This window comes from Brachionichthys hirsutus, chromosome 16 (genome assembly GCF_040956055.1).
Source record: "Brachionichthys hirsutus isolate HB-005 chromosome 16, CSIRO-AGI_Bhir_v1, whole genome shotgun sequence".
NCBI classification, from domain to species: domain Eukaryota; kingdom Metazoa; phylum Chordata; class Actinopteri; order Lophiiformes; family Brachionichthyidae; genus Brachionichthys; species Brachionichthys hirsutus.
The window spans coordinates 4,094,427-4,115,898 of record NC_090912.1 but is presented as its reverse complement, the minus strand read 5'-3'; the positions used below and the strand labels follow the sequence as shown (position 1 = coordinate 4,115,898).

The 21,472-nt window shown below is 48.2% G+C and overlaps 1 protein-coding gene across 1 annotated transcript in view; it reads left to right on the top strand.

The window, feature by feature from the left end:
• The first annotated feature begins 14,133 nt into the window (after nucleotides 1–14,133).
• fscn1a (fascin actin-bundling protein 1a) overlaps nucleotides 14,134–21,472 on the top strand; it is a 7,800-nt gene continuing 461 nt past the window's right edge. The window contains 5 exon segments of the mRNA XM_068749784.1: nucleotides 14,134–14,971; nucleotides 20,082–20,238; nucleotides 21,223–21,269; nucleotides 21,272–21,343; nucleotides 21,424–21,470. Coding sequence (XP_068605885.1) covers nucleotides 14,134–14,971; nucleotides 20,082–20,238; nucleotides 21,223–21,269; nucleotides 21,272–21,343; nucleotides 21,424–21,470 — 1,161 coding nt within the window.

Genomic DNA, 21,472 nt, shown 5'->3' with positions numbered 1-21,472 from the left:
ACCCATGTCAGCCTAAATTCACTGAATTTCATTCATAATAACTTTAAATCCATTGTAATTTTATGTCTTGGAGGCGTATAAAAAAAAAAAAACCCCGGTGCATCCAGGTTATGATAACTGCATCTCCAAGTGTCCACTGAACTGGTGACAGCAGGGATTGGCTAGAAAATATTTAATCTGTTTTTTTTCTGCAGTCATCTTAGGTAAGCAGGACTTTGCACATAATTAATAGTATGTGTGTGTGTGTGTATTTACGCCTTGAACACCAGTTGTGAACCTGAACCGTGTTGCCATGTTACTCCGTGCAGCAGAGGTTTATACAGTTTGTGTATCACGTCCATCACTATGAGGTGCAGTTGTCCAAACAGACCACTTGTTAAACTAAGTGTTCCCTTTAACGAGAGCAGGAAGTAGAAGCTCTGGGTTTAGACCTGCCACACTGTTCAGGGGACGACAGGGAGGTCCCTCAACATAACTGTTAATCATAACTCCTGTGCCCTCTGGCAAAAAAAAACACCTGGTCCCGTATGCTTCTGAAAAAAAGCTGTTCAGCAGCTTGCCTGAGCCGCCGCCACCTCTGGACGCCAACCCGGGGGGGGGGAGGTTCAGTCGGTACAAAGGTTTTCCACCAGCTGAATTGTTAAGCTGTCAGTGTGACTTGTCACCGCTCATCGGGGGCGACTTTTACATTTGAAGGCAGATTTTTCTTCATCTGTCAAAGGAGGCGATGCTTTTGCTGACATTGATTTGTTTATTTGACTGTACTTTAAGCAGGAGGAGGGTCGTTTATACTTAAAGACAAGAAATCTTTAAGTAATTTTTTTTGTAGTGTTTTTCACACTGCATCTAACTACAGGAGAGCATAGCTTGATGAAACTAGTAGGAGGGGAGGGGCAGGTATCCCTGTAGAAATATCATAGTGGATCTGGATGAATTAGTAATTTGAGGGGTGGGTTTTTATGTTTGAGGGGGTCACACTATCATGGGATTGTTGCTTTTAGGTGTTATGACATCATGGGAATATTGGTTTTCTTGTCTGTTTGAGGGCCTCTTTTTCAACAAAGGTATTTAATTGATCTCCTTCCAGAAACCATTCCTCATTTTTTTTTTTCCGGGAGTGTATTTTGTCTGCAATACCTCAAAGGAAACTTTGGATAAAAAAAACTAAAAGATGAAAAGATTTATACCACTTCAAACTCTGTTACAGCTGCTGTTAGCTTGGTTTAGCTCAGCACATACGCTGAGAACAGGCGGAAACAGCTAGCCTAGCCACGCTTAAAGGTGGGAAGTCACTAATCCCCTTCTAACCTGCATCAAGGTCACAGTTTGACATGTAAATAAATTGTGCTTGTTCAATTTGAATGGAAACCCCCATATAAAAATGACAAAATTACCTGATGTGATGATGTGATGTCAATTATGTATACATAATTGACATCACATCATCACATCAGGTAATTAATGTGAACACACGTGTGTCCAGATCGTTGAGGTACATTTTGGCTATCGTTATTAAATCATTATGTTCTTAGCACCTGCAGCAGCTTTGAGTCAACAGCAGGTGAACACTTGAACATTTTACCTTTGACACACCGAAGCCCCACCCCCCTATCGCCATTGCCATGTGATCCGTAAATCATGAACGAACTTGACCCCTGCCACGCGTGTCTATGAACTTTGAATGACGGCAGCTAATCATGAACGAATGCTCTTTGGTGACAGGACTCCTGCGAGTCTCAGAGCTCGGCATGTTTGGACGTGCACGTGAGAGTGTGTTTCGGGCTCTAATGACAGATCTGATTTCTCACATGCCTTCATATTTCGACTACATCGTATGGAATAAATGTTCATTTTAATGGAACGCACTCGCGCCTCGATCCTTCCCAGCGACCCGAGGCCGTTGTGACGCCCTCGTGAGACGTCATTAGGTTTTTTTTCCTTCACATAAGATGACCAGCCAGCAGCTGCCCCAAAGAACAAACGGTTCGTTCTGCAGCATTGCCCCTCCCCACTCTATACTAAAGCCGTGGTTTCCTGTTCCTGCAATGAGTAAAGACGCCATAAGTATCTCTTTACTGTCAATCTGGGAAGGCAATCATTTACAAATCTCCTCCTTCTCACTCTTCTCTGTCTCTATTTATGGGGTCTCTCTTTTCACGTAGGCTTTACTATTTTGTACCCATTTTAACAAAGGCGTGATCTTGCCGGTTTGTGGGGGATGGGAGGGGAACCGTGAAACCTAATGGGTATTGCTGGACATAGAGATCTATTATCCATGCACACACAGACACACACACACACACACACACACACACACAGAGTTCAACATTTTGTTGCCTTGACTCTAACTTCAACTCCCTGCAAGGCTGCAGCTCGATACAAAAAACATTAGTCACGATTAGTTTAGTGAAGTGAGACCTGGGAATGTGGACTTGAGTGGAATGAAGATGATGATGGAGGCAAAAGAGGAAGATGATGGGAAAAGAATACGTCATGTTGAACATTTATCTCGTGTCACGTGTGTAACATATATTATTATTTATTATTATTATTTTGTGTCTTTATTAAGTGACTTTGTCCATCTTTAGGATGGATTTTTTTTTCCAGGGAATTATTGTTGCATTCAAGTTAAAATTGGGAAATTAAGATGTCTGAAAAACATCCTCTCATGATCAAAGAAAAAAGATATGGATGTCTTGGCCAAATCCCGTGAAGATAAATAAATCTCTCTTGGACTCGTGGGACATTTTTTTGTTCATTATCTTCATGCTAGCTGCGATGATGGCTACTTTCCAGAACTTTGAGGATGTTAACATAACCAGCAATTATAACTAACTTCATTGATCTGAAGTTGGCGGTTACTGGTCAGAACTTACTCAATTATGGCATCAATTAAATTAGGTTATTTTTTTCCCATGATTATGACGTTAAGTTGAATAAATCAAGATAATCAAGGAATCAAGGAATGATAAGAGTCAAGAGATAGAAGCATCTCAGTTAAAGGTCATTTCTATGCTAAATGGCTGCTAGCAGTAGCGTATTTTATCAGCTTCACTCTCATTATCATCTTTCCTCATTCATCCATTCTCCCATCATGCTCAGCGTCGTCGTCGTGCCCCCCCCCAGCCTCTCTGTTGCCTTTGTGGCCTGTTTAATAGTGACTGGCTGAGCATCTGTGTCTGGTCGTAGTTTCTGAGAGGGAAGCCCCATTCACCACGCTCCCCTTACCCCCTTCCTGCCTCACCTCCTCCCACCTCCTCCCACCTCCCTCTGCAATGATAAAGCCAATAGATCAGCTCTTTGCAGCGTCATTGATCCCGAGGCCGTTGTGGCGACTCCATGGCACAGTTACCAGCTGTGTGTGTGTGTGTGTGTGTGTGTGTGTGTGTGTGTGTGTGTGTGTGTGTGGGTGGGTGGGTGGGTGTGGGTTACTGTGTTGTATTTGCCAGCTGGCCTGCTCTTATACTCCAATTGGATTAGTTTCCCATTTACAGCCAAAATGGTTCCTTAACTCCAACCCCCCACTTCTTATTCTCACACACACACACCCACACACACCACACACACATGGGCCGCGCCCCATCCTGACCAGTATCCGCTGTCATTCCTCATGACATAACACTCCTAAAAAATGGATTCCCGACTCTTTCCCTGCACGTTTTGTCCACAGGTTCTTCTGTCCACAGCAACTGGAGTATTCCAGATTACAGACCACGTATCATTAATGGGATGAAACCCATTTGAGTTGACTAACAGGCACATGTCATGGTGGTGTAGCTCCAGCCATAGCTGAAGGAACGTCAAAACAAATGTGTTTAGTGATTCGAGCCAAATGTCTTCCTCTAGTAATCGATCGGAGTCGAGAGCTGCGCCGGTGAATCGCTACGCTCTTTGAAAATCATGTGATGATCTTGAAATGTGTGACCCAGTTTTAATCTAATAAGCACACTTTGGTCTGATGGTTGTTTTGTTCCTCTTGGTCACGATCACACACATGACATTATGTCTCTTCTTCTTCTTCTTCTTCTTCTTCTTCCATTCCACTTCCTGTACTTCCTTGCGTTTTCCTGACGCCCTGTCCCTTTATTGGCCACAGATAGCGGCTGAGGGGCCGTTCAAGGCCGTGGCTGATGACGGCCTCCGTCACCAAAACCCGGAGTACATTAAATAAGACTAGATTAGGTACCCTAATAAACTGATAATTACAATAGTAATACATGAAAAAGAAAGATTGAGTTTAAAAACATAAAAAAGAGGTCTCGATATTGTGGTAAGACCTGAATAACACAAGCATTGATGACAGGATGATGAAAGAATGTCTTGACGACAAAACGATATGCTTATCTTTGCTTCCGTCGTCTCTAAATGCTTCACAGTACGGATGGAGGCCCCCCCCCCCCCTGTCCATGTTTGTCCCGTGGACAGGAAATATCGGAGCGGACAGAACGTACAGGGAAGACTGAGGAGTTTACTACAAAGACAAAAGAGTGTGCTGAAGTGTGGAGTCTGCGCTACACAGGAGGAACCTATAAATCCTCTTTATCCCCCCCCCCCCCCCCTGTGTGGTGCTGCTGCACCCAGGAAGGCTTAGCTATCCTCGGCCATCTGTCTCTGTCTGCTGGGTGGCTTCATTTGCTGGGATTGGCTCGCCTCACAAACCACTCGCCCTCTGATTGGCTCATTTGGGGGCTTCTGTCCTCTTGCCTGACCCAGGCCCTGCTTTCTCTTCCTGAGCTTCCTTATTGTGTTGCTGCCCCCCCCCCCCTCGGCTGTCGCTGGAGCGTAGTGAGAGAGGTCACCCGCCTACACGGCCGCATACTTTAGTCTGCAAGTCGGTGGCGTGAGCGCTCTGCTTTCCTTACGTAACACCACAGGCTGCCACGCCGCCACGACTTCTCTTTCTCCTTCATCATCTTTTCTTTGGATCATCAGAGTGTGAGCAAAATGTTAATGTTAAAGCCACGCCTGTCCTCATCCTCCTCTCCTCTCCCTTTGCGTGTGTGTGTGTGTGTGTGCGTGTGTGTCTTCTGGTGGGACATATTGTTTTGCATGGTGCAAATGCAATTCATTTCTGTTTGCAGTTCCCACCCTTCTCACATCTCACCCTCGCTGTTTGAATGGCCACGTCCTAGGCGGCGATTGGCTGCCGGCGGCTGCCATATAAGGGCATAGGCCAGCAACAGAGGCAGGAAGCGGTGTAAAGAGGATGTGGAGAGCCGGGCTATTGGAGACCGGCATCAGGGAATGTGCAGCCTATAGAGAATTCACGATGCTGCCACACCTTTCCTTCAATCCTTCGCCGTCTTTTCTTTGAGCTCGCCGCATATCGGATCTTTTTTTGGACACAATTCTCTTCCTCTTTTTTTTGGCTTAATCTTTCCTCTTATTAATAATCACCATCCTGTCTTTTCTTTATTTTACTAAGGAGCACATTCAAAAACGGGTTTGCAGGCGCTGCTTATAAGCATGCTGGAAGCCTCTTAGTTGCGCACGGCAGCAATCCTTCAGCTTAGTGAAGCACACTAGCTTTATGTTACAGCCGATCGAAGTCCAGACGGAGCTATTCAGTATGATATGATATGAGTCTATTGTTTTTAGACTCAATATGTGGACATTTGACTATTTTAGAGGTAAATACGCAAAGGCTCGTGTTCCCTACTTTGGAATGTCCTGGCTATCTTGTTATGTGCCTGTCACAGACAGATAATACATTCCATCTGCTCTAAATAACGGCTAAGAATCCAAGGCTATTTAGTAAATGTTGGGCAAAGGATCAGTTTCTCATGTTAAATGTAGCAGAGCCTGCAGACACCCAGCAAGGTTGGGGGTTTTTACCATTGCAAATGGCTGTTCCAGCTGTTTCCTGGTGTTTCAATGTTATTAATTGTGTGTGTGTGTGGGTGTGTGTGTGTGTGGGGGGGGGGGGGGGGGGGGGGGGGTTATATAAAAAACGCTAAAAACAACACAACAAACAACTATGTACAAAGTAAAAATAAAGATCTCCAAAAGGTAAAGAGATCAATAATAAAAAGAGTGTTTGGAAAGGATGCTGCCAGTTCCTGACTCCCTCGCCCCCCTGTGTCCCTGTGTGTTTGTTTGTGTAGCAGGAGTGTGTGAGGTGTAATGACATACAGTTTTGTGCATTCTTTGACTGTGTGTATGTATTTATTGAGATTGTATTGGTGAGGCCACGCCCTCCTCTTAATGCCCACATCCATAAAAGGAAATCTTTAAGGTTGTCACGTGACAACAATCTGAAGAATGCGAGTCCAGTCACATGGGAGGCCGTCTCCGAGAAATCAGCTTCACCCCCCCTAAGGACTGTCAAATCATGTGTGTGTGTGTGTGTGTGTTCTGTCCAGTGTGTGTGTCCTCAGAGCCGACAGTAAGGCCATGTGTGTGTGGAAGTGTCAGAGGAAAAGTGTATCTCCGTCTATGAGTGAGTGCGCCTCCGATGACTGTGAGAGAAAGATGTTTTATTAACTGGAAACTACAGACGACATTCTTGCTTCCTTCTGAGATAAGACAGACAACGCTGTGTGTCCGTGCGTGTGTGTGTGTGTGTGTCTGTCTGATGGTTTTTGACCTTTTTGTATGACCTCTACACAGAATAATCAGGATCAAACCAGAGATTTACCCCCTATTGGAAACCAGATTCCTCTTGCCCTACTATCTAATAACTGCATTTAGGATTGTGTAAGAGACAATACTATATTGTGGTATTTGCCTTATGTGTGCAATGAAAGCCACATTTCCGCTCGCTTCAAAAACCACTGTGTGGGTTGCAGCTGCAGCTTCAATACATAAATGCTAGTACTACTACTACTAATAATAATAATAATAAAGTATAATGAAAACCCAAATCTGGATCTAAGTAGCATTCAAGATCCAGCATGAAAAATGCAGAATATACAAACATTGAGGAAGGACAGAAATTACGCCCGGGTGTTGGTACTCTTAATGAAGGTTCATGTTTTGAGTTTAGCTGGTATTTATCTACACAGAAAATAACATTTAATGAGTTATTATATATTTTTTTAATCCCTCAAATCAGTTGATTTTTCCCGTGTTCAGGATTAAAATAGCAGCGCTATCTTTAAACAACAACATGAACCCTCAACACACTCCCTCGCAAACTTTGTTATCCCAGCCTTGCATTTCAGCTTATTAGCGACTGTTAATGTTCAACTTCAAGGTTTCTCAGCTTGATAAGGTTTATATTTAGAAAAGACTGCAGAGTAATGCTGGTGAGTGAGGCTGTACCTGTACACATTCACATTCTAACATGATCATGTTTAGCAGATCTAGCCTTGCATGTAGCATGTTTACTTTTTTTATTCCACCTGTTAGCATGCTAACATTTGCAATGATAATCTTGAGCAGTACAAAATGAAATTTCAAGGTTTTACATAAGTGATGAGAATAAATCTTCAGGGGGAGGGGGGCATGCATATTTGTACGTAACTCAATGGCAAAACAACAAATATTTCAGCCATAAGAATGAATGAAGACTATAAAAAGCTAAATTAAAGTACGGTATAATCATTTTCTGTCTCTGCATCATCTGCAAAATGTTTAACAGGAAGTTAAAGACCAGATTCTAATTGAGGCCTCTTTCATTCCTCTGCAGTTTGTCTCTACGTGACCTCTACTGACTCAGTGCATTCCCATCATCAACCCTCCCCCTCACACACACACACACACACACACACACACACTCAAAGTTTTTTGAAGAAATGGAAAATGTTAGAACAAATGGGGGAGAGTTGAGATTAATGGGCCTTAAGTGCAGGAAAAAAGAGAACTGGATTAATTCAGGATCCCTCTAACGTCTAACCCCTCCTCCCCTTTCTCCCACCCACAAGCCAGAGCCTCCAGTCCTCCCGACCTCACCCCTCTATCTTCACCAGCCTAACACACACACACACACACACACACACATCCCAGAGGAACCAGGAGGTGATGTCATGGCCGATGTCTTCGTCAGGATAACACACTAGACTGGATTCCTCCTCTGTGGATGATGTGCTGGCACGGCAATTAACTCCCCAACTCTGTGTGTGTGTGTGTGACGGTTAACGGGCTTGCTTGGCGGGGTTTCCATATAAAACAATCCCTCCTTTCCTTTCCTTCTCTCCCCTCTTCTCCCTGTTTTCACCTTCTATCTTGCTGCTTTGACTGCAAGATTTCACCAGCTGTGTCCGAGCCTCACTATCGTTTTCTAAGCACACACACACACACGCGCGTGCTCACTTCATACCCATGGGTTACAGTTGGAATGCTGCTTTTAAAGAACTGGCTCATCGTGTGTGGCACTGGACGAGAACATTTGGTAAGGAAAGCTGAGAAGGGCCAGAGACAAAGGATAAAGCCATAAGTATTAGCTGAAGATGTTTGTTTGTGCTTAAATGTGTCTTTAAGTGCAACATGATGGGGGATTCCCTAAGCAGTGGGATTCAGTCAGACCCCCAAAATGTAGGTCAAGAGGCACTGCGTTTTCCTTGTTGCGTAACCATGCACGCACACTCACGCACGCACGCACACACACAAGCTATATGCTGCGTTAACCAAGAGCAGGCTCAGTGTGCGGATGCACAGGGAGGGACATTCAATACAAGCATCTGTAAAAGCTCTTTATGACACCCCCCCCCCCCCCCCCCCCTCCAGAGTACTACAGAGAGCTGTGATCTCAGCGTGTAGTCGAGCGCAGCGATGAGGCATTTACAGGTGGATGACCTGCTGCACAGTCATTGGCCAGGACCTGCAGGTAATCGCCTGAACTGGATTGCCTTTTAAGGAGACTCTACTCTGAGATCTGCCGTTAATCCTCATCACTCCAATCCCAGGTCTTTCTCTTCAAGCACTTTCTTTCTTTTTTTCTGCATGTTGATTTTGGACAACCTCTCTGTCCACCCTGTTGAAGCACAGGGATTATATTATAATGGGGGGAAAAAAATAAGTGGAGGAGGGCGGGAGATGGGGCGACAGAGGGATGTAGTTCCACTTTCGTCGGCTCATCTGGTTGTAAGCTGATAGCCTGGAACGTACTTCCAAGCTGTTGCATAACCGAGACAACCTGAGAGCCTGTGACGTTTGTGACACGGCAAGCTGGGCTCGGAATTCTCCCTTGTTTTCCCCGTTTCCTTGGTAATGTACGGATAACTGGGTTAGTCACAGTGGGTTGGGTTTTTTTTGTAATGAAAAAGGAATTTGCTTGCATCCGTGTGTGTGTGTGAAGGAACCACATTGTTATTGAGAGGAAATGGAACACGTTGAGTGTGTGAGTGCTTTAAATTGTCTTCCATATATTATAGGCTGACCTAATTTCTCATGATGTCACCGTTAAAACCCGGAGAATCAAATTGTTTGTTCTCGCTGGTGTACAATTACAGACCGCTAAACGTCCTCCTCAGTCATGTGATGGAAATCCTGTTGACTCGATCCACCATTCAGAGCTAAAACAGGGATAATGGATTTGCAATTTAAAAAGGTATTTGCAAACAAGACCATTATTATCTATCAATATCATTATTTTGTTTTTGTTTGATTGCATAAAAAGTAAAACATTTCTCTCCCGCGGAAATGCCCCCTTCATTACTCGACGCACGCTTCAAGGACCTGAAGCAGTTCCCTGAACCTCAACGTTCTTAACAACTCTGAGGGCTTGTCAGTCCTTCACAATGAAATTCTGAATAACCTGGTCCAACATATGGAGCTGTCCAGTGCTGATCCTGAACTACATCTGTAGCCTGCGACATATGGAGCTGTCCAGTGCTGATCCTGAACTACATATGGCGCTGCAATTTAAAAATATATTTTCAAACAAGACCATTGTTATCTATAAACATCATTATTTTTGCTTGCAAATCCATTTTTTGTTTGATTGCATAAAAAGAAACACATTTCTATCCATAAAAGATCTCCCGTTTTCTGTACATGATATATATTAATAATATATATATATTATATTTGTGTATAATCTGTCTGCTGAATAATTCCTCCTGACACAACGGATGCCTTTAAATGCACACGGGTAAATCACGTAGCATTCTGTGGAATATTTTCTCTCAAACGTCAAGGTTCACCCCAAGGATGAGCTCCATCGGTGGAACGAGCTGAAACAGAACCAGGGGGCCCGCCTGGATGACCTCCTGGAACAGAGGGGATCTCATCCAGCAGATGGTGCATGTCTGTCACACACCTGCTGCCTTCCATTATGACTTCTCAATCATCAATTATTCACCCCAGGATGTTATAATAATAAATGTACTGTAAAATCAATGGGAACTACAGAAAACATTTCAAGAATATATATATATCTATATTTGGACACTATGACACGGAGTCTGTCTCTTCATATTTGTCTTTAAAAAGTATATGTTTAGTACATACATGTGTAATTAAAAACAGCAGTGGCTATATTTGTGTAACAGAAGGCCGGAGAACAGCTGGGGCTGGTGTGTGTGTGTGTGTGTGTGTGTGGGTGTGGGTGTGTCCAAAGAGGCTGGGCAAGGGGCCTCCGACCCTTTGTTGAGAGAGGGGCATATCATTAGCATCTACAACTCTTTAATGCCCATGAGATGAAAAGCAGGAAGGGAGAAGGTGAGAGAGAAGCCCCAGAGATGAAAGAGTAAAGTGGTGGCAATAATCTGTTTCAGCTGCCAGATCAATTAAATACACTGTGTGTGTGTGTGTGTGTGAGTGAGTGAGAGAGAGAGAGAGAGATTCAGCAGTGGTTAATTGATCGGATGTGGGTGTAGTGCGCTGATGTAGCCAGTAGGTGGCAGACCAGCGCGCCTCTAGGCAGGCAGCAGAACAACGACCTGGTAAAAGAGGTAGGATAAAGTAAAACTTTATGAATACAATTTTATAAGACAACACACACATCAGATCGTGGTAATACAGTAAGGATCTGTGCAGGCAGAATCAATATAATTACATGAGAGCAGAATCCAAAGATATGGATTAGGATATCTGAGATAATACGAGCACATCTTCAGCCATTTAGAGTGAACTATTTAAATATGTTTGTACGTAGAGTAAAAATCAGAGCCGCTTGAGATTAAAAAGTAAATGAAAAGGTCACAGGTTCGAATCCGAACCTGTGCCTGAGAGAACAGAGGAGCTGCACAAGGTAGTGGCCATGAACGGCGCTCATTCATGAGGACAGGATGTGATGTCACAGGCGCTTGCTGAGATGCAGGAAGAGGTATTTTTAGTGGCATCCTGATCAGGTGTCCCTTTAGTCAGTATTAGAGGCGCCGGCAAACCCCCACAATGCATTGAAGGACACACACACACACACACACACACACACTCACTTGACCTTCGTTTCATCTCGGAAGGTGAAACCAAGGTGTGTGTGTGTGGGGGGGGGGGGGGGTTGAAAATGAGATGATGTGACACTTACACACACACACACACACACACTCACTTGACCTTCGTTTCATCTCGGAAGGTGAAACCAAGGTGTGTGTGTGTGGGGGGGGGGGGGGGGGGGGGGTTGAAAATGAGATGATGTGACACTTACACACACACACACACACACACACACACACCGCTCTGTTTCTGTTGGCTGACCTATATCGCTTTGTGAGCTTTAACAGACGCCATGAAGTTGCACTGTGGATCTTGGTTCAACTGCTTTGTGGTCGCCATGACAATGAGAGGGTGGAGGAGCTGGAGGCACCCCCAAAGCACACACAGATATGGACACACACACACACACACGCTGACCTCTAACCTGACGACTGTGTGGAGAATGGAGGCGAAGGCGAGGAGTTGGAGCGGATGGTGTTTCCCATCGGCACCAGCTTCCATGTCTTTGTTGGGAGAGAGGAGGCTCTGGTGCGGCCGCAGCTGTGCGCACAATCACACTCGCAAGCAAACACACACGCATTCCTTTGTGATAGCGAGGGACGCCATCGCACACGGGTCACACAGCCAGTTCACACGCTACCAGATGAAGGAGGAATGCAGTCAGAAATGCCGCATGATGAACAGGGAGAATAACTGGGGCTCTGTGAGGCAACAAGAAATGAACAAATCTGAAATATTCCAGAGAGAAAACAATCCAGTTTTAATCCCTTCCTTTTAGCCATGAGGCAGATTGTCTGGTGGCCATCTTGTGCGACTTCCTGCTGCTGATCCTGCTCGTCTTTCTTTCTGATGAAACGGAATCCCAACGACCAGACAAAGAGGAGAGGAGACAGAGATGGGCCGAGGCTCGAATCCCATCACGAAATTGATCAATGCAATCAATAGAAAGACCAGCTGTAATCAGGGATTCGTTCTTTAAGTGCTCGGCCCATTTCTTTTAGCGTTGTAGTTTTTGTAGAAACAATTTGAGACCCTTTCTTCTTCTGAATACACATTTCCGCGTCATTGTTTTCAGCCGATGTGAGACGCATCTTTATTCTCCTACGAGGTTTCCCGAGTCGTGGCGTGAAGCAGCGGCGGCGCCTCCACGGCAGCAAACACAAGGCCAGCCTGTTCACCGGAGACAGTTTTACCATTTGAAATCCCCGGATGTTCCATTTCATCAAAACTCCTGTTTTGTGGCCACATCTGGAACGAGGCCTTGCTGATTGGTGGATATTGTACCGCAGACCCGAGTAAGATGCTCTGATTGGTTCCAGCTTAGAGGTGTGTTTTAGTCGAGGATGCTGATTGGTCTGCCCCGTGCCTTTTGAGGCAGCGGTAGCATTGCTACCCTGTCTGCAGGTGGCGTAAGTGCAGACTGTTAATCCAACAACAAACCTGAATCAATTATTCATTTGCATCCTCTTGGTTACTTCGTTCTGCAGTTGGCACAGCGGTGAGGCGAGGGATTTGCACTTTGCAGGCACGTAGTTACGCCTTCCTCGCCTGCCGTAACCCTAACAGGAAGATTTACTCTTAATAGTTACGGCTACTTTGCATTCCTCCGCATGCAGCTTTAGAAAATTCATCTTAAATCACTCTTTGGAGGTTCCGAGCTGTTCCGTTTGGTATAGCTATATGGTGAAATGTTCCCTAGCAACCAAAAGCAAACGTATCCATGAAAGCACGTGTCGTGATTTTTATTACTGTGCTTGTGTATTCTGGGAATCGCGTCAACGTTGGATTTGTCTGAAGACATTCTGCCGGAATATTGGATTTAGCCAGACGGCAGGAGAGAGCGGAGAGCGAGGGATTGATTAGATTACACGTCAGGATCAGATTACTTTCTAAAAGGCTGATACAGAAAACTGCTCAGATTGGTTTCAAAAAATAAATAAATAAAGATAAACCATGACTCCTGCAGATCTGGTTCAAGAATGACGTTTGGGATGTGGACCCCCCCCCCCCCCCCCCCCCCCCAGACAGACACGTCGGAGAAGGACACACATCCACTCCTGCTGTGATCTTTTGCGTGTTTTATGCAGCTGGCCTGGGATGTGACCCCCCCACGCCGTTTGTATACTTGTACACGCATTGTGTTTTTGCGTGCGCTCTCGTGCACACACGTATACCGATGCCGATGCCAGAGTGACCTGTTTGGGCTCTTTGTCTACAGAGCCGGGGGCCTTTCGTGGGCATGAAGACGTGAATGAGAGCTTTGTGTCCTCCGTCCCGTCCTCGTGATGGAATACCGAGTCCATCTTAATGAGCGTGAAAGAGAGAGAGGGACGATTCATCACCCCCCCCCCCCCCCCCCCCCCCCAGTCAGCATTTCATCTTTAGTCATATCGGCCTAAATTTTGTTTTACATTTGATAAGACGTTTTTGTGAAGGAGGGTAAAAAAATAAATAAAAAAAAAGGAGGAGCTGATCTGGAATGAGAAGCAGCATCGGGAGGAGAGAGGAGGGAAAGTTTCCCTCCCAGGTTTTGGGCCAGCTGATGAGAGGGCGGGGCTTGCATCGCCGCGTCACCGATGATGGTTATATAGGCTGCAGCCGCGGCGGCGGGCTCGCGCTGCAGAGACACGCACGGGTTACCGAGGACCGGGTGGGGGGCGCGCGCTCACACACACACACACGCTCACCAAACAAAGAGAAGCACGCGGAGGCAGGCGCAGCATCCCACCCTTTCATCAGCCCCCCCCACCACCCACCCACCCCCCCTCTCTCTCTCACACGCACGCACAGAACCGGTCCGGTCCGCAACCGACCATGACAGCTAACGGCGCGTCTAACGGAACCGGCGACATGCTGCAGATCCAGTTCGGCCTGATCAACTGCGGGAACAAGTACCTGACGGCGGAGACGTTCGGCTTCAAGATCAACGCGTCCGCGGCGAGCATGAAGAAGAAGCAGATCTGGACCCTGGAGCAGAGCGACGAGCGCAGCGGGAACGTGTTCTCCCTCCGCTCGCACCTGGGCCGCTACATCGCCGCCGACGTGGACGGGGACGTGACCGGGGACAGCGAGAGCCCCGGCCCGGAGTGCCGGTTCGTCATCACCGCGCACGACGACGGCCGCTGGTCGCTGCAGTCCGAGGCGCACCAGCGCTACCTGGGCGGCACCGAGGACCGGATCATCTGCTTCGCCAAGACCGCCTCCGTGGCGGAGAAGTGGAGCGTGCACATCGCCATGCACCCGCAGGTGAACGTGTTCAGCGTGACGCGCAAGCAGTACGCGCACCTGAGCGCCAAGGCGGACGAGATGGCCATCGACCGGGACGTCCCGTGGGGGGTGGACTCCACGGTCACGCTGGTGTTCCGCGCGCGGCGCTACCACCTGCAGGCCTCCGACAACCGCTTCCTGCGGGGCGACGGCCGGCTGGTCGCCGCCGCGGACGCGAGAACGGGCTACACGCTGGAGTTCCGCTCCGGTAAGGTGGCGTTCCGGGACTGCGGCGGGCGGTACCTCACGGCCTCGGGGCCCTCCGGTACCATGAAGTCCGGTAAGAGCGCGCGCGTGGGAAAGGACGAGATGTTCGTGCTGGAGCAGAGCCACCCGCAGGTCGTCCTCACCGCGGCCAACGAGAGGAACGTGTCCACGCGGCAAGGTGGGTCCGGTGGGTCCGGTGGGTCCGGCGGGTCGCTCTGTGGGAGGGGACGGGTTAAAGTGGAGGAATGTCAGACTGAACCCCCCCACAGCGCGCACACACGCACGCACGCACACGCACACACCCTGAGGGGGTAGGTCGTGTAATCTGTGATTGTCTCTTTTCTTTTTTAATCCACACTAATACACACAAGATGAGAAAAGCACCATGTTGAAGCGCAGATTATACAAAATCGTGTTTTCAGGGGATTTTTCTACCAACTGCCCCCCCCCCCTCCCCCCCCTGAAAAAAAGGAGTGTAACAAAGAATGAGCCCTCTAAACGCACGACATGCACGCGTGCGCCAACGTTCAGAGCGGAGCAGCAACAGAACAGTTCTACTGAAATAATCCCTCAATCCGTGATGCTTTGTGAGCTTGATTTATTGATGAGGTTATAATCTGCAGTAGAGCTTCCTGTCATAGTGTAGTCTTGCTATAGTCAAAAGGTCAAAGGTCGATCTGGATCCAAGTAATAATCCAGATCTGATCCAGCGTTAAAAAAGAAGAAAATCCACCTCTCTGAGCTGACGAATGATTCTCAGTGGGTTGGGAACCGGAGGGATGCCGGTTCAAGTCCCGGCCAAGATGAGATATGGAGTGTGCGCTGGTGGATGGAGAGGGGCCAGTCTACCTCCAGAGCACTGCCGATGTGCCCTTGAGCACATCACCTATGGCGCATGCTATGGGGCCCCTTGTATTTGATCGTTTGATGTCTTTGTAGTGGCCGACATTGAACAACAAACTAAATCTTACCTTTAATGGGCAGACTGAGCAGTGGAGTTTTGCTGCCTACTTTTAGATGGGAAAACATTAGTCATCCCTATTAGCACTAATGAGCTAGCCATCGTTAGCTTTGACGTTGACGTTCCATAGCCCTGATGCCACGGCTAACCTGACATTCTCAGCTGCCCAACAAGCAGCCTGCATAGAATTAGTAACAGAAGTGTTTGCGGTTTAAAAACAGCCGAAGTCTTCAAGAGAGTCATTGTTCTTTCTAAGCCGAGATGTTTCTGTCCCTCTTCGCCTTTGTCGCGTGCTAAACCGTCCCGTTTCCTGTTGTGGTCGGCCAATCACGTTCACGCTTCCTTTTGTGCTGCAAATCAAGCCTTAAAAATGCAGACAGAATAACAAAGTGCAAGCCCGGCTTGTGAAGTGTGTGCTTCTACTTTACCTGCCCCCCCCCCCGAGTAATCATCATGTAGGGCCGTGACCCGTCTCCGGTTGGCTCACCCCTAACCTCAGTCTTTAATTTACTTTGTCTTTCATTTTGTCCGTTTGTGTGTCTGGGAGCTATAATTGTATTCATGCAAGCGCTTAGAAGACACACATTTGTCCCTCCACCTTCTTTTGTCCTCCGTGTCTTTCCTCGCTCGCATCTCTTCGCACCCTTTGCTCATTGTTCCGCTCTTTCTTTACGCCGTCTCCTCACCCCATCCTCCGCTCGTCTCCCTTCCGTCTCCTCACCCCATCCTCCGCTCCCTTCCCTTCCGTCTCCTCACCCCTCCTCCGCTCTGCCTCCAGCCGTCACTAACCGGTGGAGAGAAACACGGGAATTAATCCAGAGTCCATAAATTGGATCTAGACATAAACATTCCTGTAAGTTTAAGGGCAACATGTCCCAATACATTTGTCCGCCGGATTGCTTTCTTCTCTTGCCCCTTGTCTTCCTGCTTTGTTTACTCATCGGGGGGTGTTTGTTCCACATCACCGTTTCCCTGTGAATGCTGGAGGCCAGTGGAGAAGGTGGAGGCTGAATAAACCAGAGACATGGAGACAGCTCTGGAATTGGAGCGAGACCTTTTATGTAACGAGGGCAGGATTTGCATACGTGTTAAAAAAAAAAGAAGAAAGTTATTGCTATCTGTGAGACATTTTTGCCAAATCCCGAGGCGGATGCGGCATCGTCTTCCTCCTCTGGTACTAAAACGATTACATTAAATACTTAAAGATTTATTACCTCCGCGAGGGAGGCTATGTTTGTCGGTCTGTCTGTTTGACTTTTAGTACAATAACTCAAAAAGCTACAGACGGATCCTGATTAAGTTTTCAGGAAATGGCGGGACTGTTGCCAGAAACGGATGATTACATTTTGATGATCCAGAAGGGATTCTGGATCACTTATTTTGTTTTTTTTAACATTGCAGTAAATGGAGCTTCAAAATGTGTTCCTCAATATCTCAGTTAATTGTTTTTCACCAAAACGCATTGACTGCATCCGTGAAGTCGAGTATTTTTAAGCAATCGTCGTTTATTTATTTTTTTCATTACTGATTGTTGGAGCTCGAGGTCTGGATTTTGGGAGGAAGACCTCATTCAGCTCCAACAACTGGATCATTGTGATGTGGATTAAATCGCTGAGTGGAATTAAACCGGCTCCACATGTTAGTCAGGCTGGCAGCTGCTCTGCCTGGCGGCCCTGAGCCGAGATGGCAGCCCAAGTCTGCTGGATTGGTTTTTGACTCCTAAATGGGTCAAACCCCAAAAGCAGCTTTGTTCAATCGACGCGGTTCATTTTGTTCGTCGCGCTTGATATTTGTCATTCGTCTTGCAGGGTATTCTCACGTCTGCTGGCTAACTTGTAATCGGCATCATTCTGACCCTTGTTTCCGGCCTTTACTGTCCACTCTCCTCTTCCCCCCTTGCAAAACGGAGACGCTCACAAATTCCCAGAGACTGTAAAACGGCAGAGACGCCATTATCAGTCAGCTAGCCTGGCGCTCGATGGCGTTTAAGTGGCCGCCTGACTGTGGCGAAACGTTTCTCTAGCTGGATGGACGAGAGCCCATCGTGTCCCGTTGGCCGCTGGAGCGACCCACATTCCCCTCCGTCCCCTCTGCCTCTGACGGCTCTGCAGTTCGGATCAATAATTTAACATCTGATCGGGCCTGAATGCTTTTGAAGTCATCGCTGTGGATGTTTGAATTTCCTGCACGTTCTGAAAACATGACAGAACGTAAAGCGCTCAGCAACGCCGTGGAGGCTCGGGGCCTCGTCTCGGGAGGAATATTTAGACGTTTGGAAACGGACCTGATCGTCTCCCCAGATGCGATCATTTGTGGGCGGTAGCAGACGGCTTACTTTAGCTTCAGCGTAGAGGCTGGAAAACGATGGCAAGCGGCTAGCGTGGATTTGTTTTATTGATTGTTTTGTCAGCAGGATCACACAAAAAATGGATCGATTGACCCTAAATGTCGGGTTTGTCAGCGTGAATATTTTTACGGATCAGTAAAAGCACGTGTTTCCGTCCTTGCTCATGGATTGGTCCTGAAAACATGCTGCCTCCGCATGATGTTGTTGTTTGAGGAGGAAAAATGTCTGAATGTTCTGCGGTTCAAGGAGGCCGTGACTCCGTGTTGCGTCTGGCCGTGATGTCCGGCCCTGACGCTCCTCCCGTAGCCTTCACCCCCCCCCCCCCCCTGCTGTCGCTGGCAGGAAATGAGACGGGAGATTCTCATCTCTGACCTTGTCTGGTGTTTGCTAATCCCTGCAGGGTAACTGGGGGGGGGGGGCTGGTTACGGATCCACGCAGCAGTTCTCGCCCGATCCGGCGTCCTTGGCAGTGTTCGGCGACCTCGAAGGTGTTTCTCTGTTCCTCTCTGGGGGGGTGGGGGTGTCTCCTCTAATGCTCTCTAATGTACTTCAGTCCACCCAACACACTGAACACAGAAAAATCAATCCGCCAATAGATTTGGGACATCCCGAGGCGGAACGCTGCGGCTCGCATGCTTGACCTATTTCTGCGTTTGTCGGAGTCCGGCTGGCGTTGTGCGTTCTGTTTGTGCGTCCTCTGTGAACGCCGGTGTTTGGATCAGAACAAAGGGCGATGCTTTGGCTCCCTGATTGTGCCCCAGCTGGTCGCCTCCTTGCTCAGGCCTGCTGAACAATGGGGGGGTGCGGGGGGGGGGTGCACACAATCGCACTTCATGCAATTGCGTGCGTGCGTTGCCTGCCGCCATCCGGCTGGCTGCTGGGCGGGTGGTCACTACTTCTGGTCACTGCTTCTGGTGTGACTTGCTGCAGACCCTCCTCCTCCTCTTCCTCCTCCATTAAACCTTATGCATCTCCCCCCCCCCAGACGGGCAGTGCTCACTCTTTACCCCAGCTGGTTCCTGGTTCCACCGTCCACCAGTAGCAAATGCAGCAAGTCAGCAAATATAATTTCCCGTTGAGGGATCATCTCCATAGTATGCATTCAAAACAGTGCCCACTATGGGATGTGTGACAAGCTGCTGCCTCTTATTGTACAATGGTTTAGAATGTTGGGAGGAGAAAGGGGGGGGGGGGGGGGGGAGGAGGGGGGCTGCTCTCTATTCCTTATGCCAAACAAATAAATCTTCCCGAGCTCCCGGCTGACCGAGCGAACGGGAGCGCCGTCCGGAGTTCCTTCGGTGACTGATGTTCCGGGAGGCTGAACCTCAACTCCTTCCTCGCCTCTCTAGCTAAACTTACATTTCATCTTCTTTGACCCCCCCCCGCCTCAACCTCCACACCATGTGGCTCCCATTAGTCAGTCATATTTTCCCTCTCGACCATCTGTGTGTGTGTGTGTGTGTGTGTGTGTGTGTGTGCATCCCCACATAGTTCTGCAGAAACTCAATCTGAGGCTCCGGAGGAGGACTAGTGTGTGTTTTTCTCTCAGACACCGATCGTGTGCAGGAACTCTTGCAGACCAACTCTTTGTGCGACGCTGGGTCTGTTAGGGACCGTGTCCAAATTACTTTTTGAATATTTGTATTTCTCAAAGGCAAGTCGGACATGTTTTCTCTTTTTTAAAAGTTGTGACGCTGCGACCGTGGAAAAACTGAGACGGAGTGTGTGTGTGTGTGTGTGTGTGTGTGTATAGGGAGTGGCGTACAGTGTGCGTCTGCATTCAGCTGTGTTTGTTTACCTCTTTGTTGCTCTTAAGTGCTTTAATGGGGTTGATGTGAATTTAATGAGGTCTCTATTCTGTATAGGAACAGTTAGCGCACGCACACACACACACACACATGCGCCAGTTTACTTTACTCATGAGTGACCGACGTGTAGCTAAACCCTCCCACAATCTCACCCTGCCCCCCCCCCCCCCAGGTATGGATCTGTCAGCCAATCAGGATGAGGAGGGCGACCAGGAGGTCTTCCAGGTGGAGATTTGTCGTGAAAACAGGAAGTGTGCGTTCCGCACCGCGGCTGGGAAGTACTGGACCCTGACTGCCAACGGCGGCCTGCAGTGCACCGCCTCCACCAAGTGAGCGTCACACATGCACACACACACACACACACACACACACACACACGCACACACACACCAACCACGTTGGCTTCAGTCGGTGTGTGTGTCAGAAATCACAGAAATCTGATACTGGTCCGTCACAGCTCCCGGTCCAAGGGTCCCCTCTGGTAATTTGAGCTGATGTAGGACTTTTGATGGTGTGTGTGTGTGTGTGTGTGTGTGTGTGTGTGTGTGTGTGTGTGTGTGTGTGTCTCTGTCTGTGTGCGTGTGGATGCTGAGCGATCTGATTGCTTTGCTGAGGCATTCTGTGGGAGATGAAGTGCGTCTGTGTGCGACCTGAGATTGGGCAGAGTGAGTTCTTTCTTTTCATGTCCAGCCAGAGTGCTTTGCTGTTGACCTTTGACCCTGTGATCCAGGATGCTAAGCGTAGCCCCTTTTATGTTTGTAAAAACAGAATTGCTCCTCCTTGCTAACCGCAATGCATTTCGATACAAAGATGAGATGTGTAACATTCAAACTGATAAAACCTTTCAGTCTTTTACGCCCAACCGATTAGCGATCAATTCCAGCCACGGAGCAGAATGTGATCCAGATGGAGCAGGAACGCCGTTCACCCGACGACAGAAGGCTCTGCAGGAAGTGCAGCAAATGTCCCCCCCCCCCCCATCGCATTCTTGGGATTAGACTTGCTTCGCTCCTCCCGTTTCCATCAGCGGTCTAAAACTAAAACGTCCTCTTTCCCAAGAGGAAGAGGAAGAGGAAGAAGAAGAGGAAGCTTCTAAATTCACCTTGGAAGCTCATCCTCATCGTGAATCCGTTCTGGGCGGAGCAGCTGAGCGACGAGCGTTTCCACTCGATTCTCACGCGCCGCTTTCTGGGACGTCTCGCCTCGCCGCCACGCCGAGGCGTCCCTTCTCCTTCCCTCCCACGCTTTCCTTCGCGCCGCCACGCCGAGGCGTCCCTTCTCCTTCCCTCTCACGCTTTCCCTTCTCGCCGCAGGTCAGCTAATTGCTACTTTGACATCGAGTGGCGCGGGAAGAGGCTGACTCTCGAGCTGCGAACGGGAAATACGTCGCTGCCAAGAGAAACGGCCAGCTGGCGGCCACCGTCGACGCCGCCGGTCAGTGAGGTTTGCTGTTGACTCGGGCCGGTCCCGCGGCGACGCGTCGGCTGACTCGTGCCGTCCTTGCTGCTCTCCAGGTGAGTCGGAGGAGTTCCTCATGAAGCTGATCAACCGCCCCATCATCGT